Consider the following 4,330-nt stretch of genomic DNA (forward strand, 5'->3'; position numbering starts at 1 on the left):
TATTGAATAAAAGTTTATTTCCTGTCTATATAATCAAGGAATATAATTGTATTTCTAATCAATACTTGTTTATACCTACTTATTATTTGAATTATAATTTATGCAAGACAGACTTCCACTATAATAAATAATTTGCATAAAATAATATTAGATTTGAAAACTTATCCGATTACAGCGCTGGATAATTAAAATTAAAATAAGATTTTTTGTCCTATTTGGTTGACCATGTGCTGTGATCAGATATTGTTTGCTATGATCAATAATTCGATTCTTATCACAGAGTATTGGAATAACTGGTATCATAAAACCTACTGATATCACATTATAGTTACTATAAACTTTAATGTTTCTAAAAATGGATTTAAATATTTTATATTTTATTTTATTTCTTTAAAATAATTCAACTCTATGTTTATGATGAGTTACCTATGTTATCTCAATCTAGTTTTGTATTACTGAAATAATCATTTAACATTCAATTTTCTTTGAGTGTTTTTCATTATGGAAAGCGACAGTGTTTTGAGTACTAATGGGTAAGTTTTTTAAATGATCTGCTGATTTGTAATTCACAAATATCCTAATTATATTATTTTGTTTAGAGGAGGGTTGTTGTTGAGATACGCAAGCCAGAATTCATTGGATGAGAGTTCTCAAAAACAATTACCAAGATCAGGAAGACGAGAGCGAACACCATATAGAAATAGTTCTCACACAGTTCGTGCATTTGAAGCTTTACAATCTTTACGCAAGTATATTATGTGTAATCTATAATACTAGAGTAACTGAAATTGTTAACTAACTTTTGTTTTAGAGATGAAGTTCTATGTGACATTAAATTAGAAACAGATGATGGTACAATTGTTTATGGTCATAAAGTTGTTTTAGTGTCATGTAGTCCATATTTTCATGCAATGTTCACTAGTTTTGAAGAAAGCAATAAAGATCATGTTATAATAAGAGAATTAGATTCTACTGCTTTAAAACTTTTAGTAGATTTTATTTATACTGCTCAAATTATGGTTACAGAAGAAAATGTTCAGGTATGAACAGTTTTTTGATTTGTGAATTACTTTTTTTTAATGAAATTAAATATTTTAAGGTCTTATTGCCTGCTGCAAATCTCTTACAGTTGCAAGATGTACAAGATGCTTGTTGTGACTTTTTACAAACTCAATTACATCCAACAAATTGTCTTGGTATCAAAGCATTTGCTGATTTACATGGTTGTATGGAATTGTTGTCAAGCTCTGAATCATATATTCAACAACATTTTTCGTGAGATATTATTTATTCCAATTACAAAAAAAAAAAAAAAAAAAACGTTAATATAATAATAATTATTGTTTATTAATTATTTTATTTTATTATAGAGAAGTGGTTGAGGGTGACGAGTTCCTATCTTTAACATCTGAGCAAGTAGTTAAGTTGATCTCTAGTGATGAACTTACTGTACCGTCTGAAGAGAAAGTAAGATAAATACTAACATATACAGTGCCCTCCCTCCCATGTTACCCTAATGAAAATATCCATCCATAGATATTATTTTTATTATATATTTTTTAATACAGTTTAATAAAAATTGGTCATAATATAAAAAACCTATTGTTAAATTTGTATTTTCATTCCTTTAGTAGCTAGAAATTTCTATTAAATTACAAAATAGTTATTTATAGGTGAAAGTTATTATGACAATTTTACATTATTATAGTTAAAAATTTGGTTATTATAGCTTATGTTAGCTTATTGGAATAATCATATCACTAGCTTTAATGGTCATTAATTAGTATAATTAGATAAGTTGTATATTTTTTGTGATATTCATATGGCTGCACTAAATGCACTATCCCGGTAATGAATATTAACTTTTATTTTTATTGACATTGAAAAGATTATCTAATTTTTATTAATTTATTGATTAAAAGTAACGGATAAAACAAGAAAATTAAAATATTTATATAATTATCATTTTGTATATATTAAATACTTTGTTTTCAGCTCTTGTATGCACACCCATAACTAATTACAAATAACTGCTTTAACTCCACCATTAATGAACTGTATCACTGCTGCCTCATATGATACATAGCTTTATCTTCTTATTCTGAATAGAGTGTTTTATTTGTAATAATTTCTTGCTTTCATTTAATCTAAACCATATATTATTAATATTTCATGTCTATTTTATAATATAATTGATTAGCAATATACATTAACAACACTTAAATATGCATAGTTAATTAATAACTATATATATTAATCAAGTTTTAAAATATTAATTGTTAAATTTAAATGTGTTTCATTAAATTAATTCATTATATACTATATAGAGTTGATTTTATATTATACAATTTAACTTTGTTGTTTTTTAAATTAGGTATTTGAATGTGTTGTTTGTTGGGTGAATCATGAGTCTAGTTGTAGAAAAGAAATTTTACCAAAACTAATGGAACATGTGCGTTTGCCACTAGCATCAAAAGAATATTTATTAAAAAGAGTAGAAGAGGAACCTCTTCTTAAAAATAGTCTGGAGTGTATGTCCTTAGTTATCTTTATTGTAGAATTGATAAAATGTAATAGTTAACTTATGTTTATAGGTAAAGATTATATAATTGAAGCATTAAATTTTCATTTACTTAAGTCTGAGCAGCCTGGAACTATTCCAAAAACGATTCGTACTAAGCCTAGGCAACCTGTTGGCTTACCTAAAGTAATGATTAGTAATTAGCCTTATTTTTATAATTAATTCATACATTTCTTTATTAATAGATAATTCTGGTTGTTGGTGGGCAAGCTCCTAAAGCAATTCGTAGTGTAGAATGGTATGATCCAGCAACTAATCGATGGCAGTCTGGACCAGAAATGAGTACTCGTCGTTGTAGAGCTGGTCTTGCAGTATTAAAAGATTGTCGTGTATTTGCTGTGGGTGGTTTTAATGGATCATTAAGAGTTCGTACAGTTGATATGCTTGATTTATCTTCGCCATCACCATGTTGGGTACCAACAGTTGCTATGTTAGCCAGACGAGGGACTTTAGGAGTTGCTGTGTTAGATAATTGTGTTTATGCTGTAAGTTATACAGAAATATGATTTGAAAAAATAAATTAAAGATATTTTATATTACATAAAATAATGTATATTTATATATATACATATTATATTAAAGGTTGGTGGATTTGATGGTACTAGTGGTTTAAATAGTGCTGAAGTTTTTAATTGTAGTACCCAAGAATGGCGAATGATTTCAAATATGTCTACCAGGAGGAGTAGTGTTGGTGTAGGAGTACTCAATAATCTTCTATATGCAGTAATTTGAAATTTAAATAAATAATAAATGCATTTAATTTTTTTTTTTTTTAATGTTATACAATTAAACTGAATAGGTTGGTGGTTATGATGGATTATCAAGACAATGTTTAAAATCTGTTGAATGTTATCATCCGAGTACCGATACTTGGACTCCAATTGCAGAAATGAGTGTACGTCGAAGTGGTGCCGGCGTAGGAATCTTGGATGGTGTAATGTATGCTGTTGGTGGTCATGATGGACCAGAAGTTCGAAATAGTGTTGAAGCTTATAGACCAAGTGCTGGAGTTTGGACTTCAATAGCTGATATGCATATGTGTCGAAGAAATGCTGGTAATTTTTATTTTATTTTTATATTTTGAAAATTGTAGGCATATGTTCATGAGAAGTAATTAAGAAAAGGCACACATTGGTACAAATTATATGAAAAAATAAAAATTGGAGTTGATTCAGGTTTGTAGAGGGCAGAGATAGATAGCTGATGTGTTGGGTATGAAGAGGTGTGAGTTAAGAAGAAAAATATTTTGAAAATTATTTTAATTTTAATATATTTTATTTATTTTAGGAGTTGTTGCATTAGATGGATTATTGTATGTAGTGGGTGGTGATGATGGGGCTTCTAATTTGGCTTCTGTAGAAATCTACAACCCTAACACTAATACTTGGTCTATGTTAACAACATCAATGAATATTGGACGAAGTTATGCTGGAGTGGTAGTAATTGATAAGCCTCCACATTTTGATACTTAATTGTAATACAGGTTTATTATTGTTATATATTATAAACTATTTAGATTAAGTATTGTAAAAACTTTATTAAATCGACTATACGTAATTAAAATGAAGTATTGTAGTACAAAAAAGTATACAATGAATTAACTTATTGTCCAAATAAATGATCAAAAAATTTAAATTACTAAAGTATAATATAGAGTTAATTTGTTATTCATCATAACTTGATGATATTGAACTCCTAACTTTATGAGTTATTACTGTTTTTAGTTATATTTATGATTATATAACCATT

The 4,330-nt window shown here is 27.3% G+C and overlaps 1 protein-coding gene across 1 annotated transcript; it reads left to right on the forward strand.

Annotated features, from left to right (window-relative positions):
• Nucleotides 1-328: 328 nt before the first annotated feature.
• On the forward strand, nt 329-4,053 carry LOC112680162 (ring canal kelch homolog). The gene is made up of 11 exons (XM_025550181.1): nt 329-533; nt 600-749; nt 812-1,040; nt 1,100-1,275; nt 1,371-1,467; nt 2,375-2,531; nt 2,595-2,707; nt 2,767-3,066; nt 3,164-3,304; nt 3,381-3,636; nt 3,869-4,053. Exons 1-11 carry the CDS (start codon nt 502-504, stop codon nt 4,051-4,053), a joined length of 1,836 nt encoding a protein of 611 aa, XP_025405966.1. The 5' UTR covers nt 329-501.
• Nucleotides 4,054-4,330: the final 277 nt, after the last annotated feature.

The sequence above is a fragment of the Sipha flava genome, unplaced genomic scaffold, assembly GCF_003268045.1.
Source record: "Sipha flava isolate LNK unplaced genomic scaffold, YSA_version1 174_pilon_pilon, whole genome shotgun sequence".
In the NCBI taxonomy this organism is placed as follows: Eukaryota; Metazoa; Arthropoda; class Insecta; order Hemiptera; family Aphididae; genus Sipha; species Sipha flava.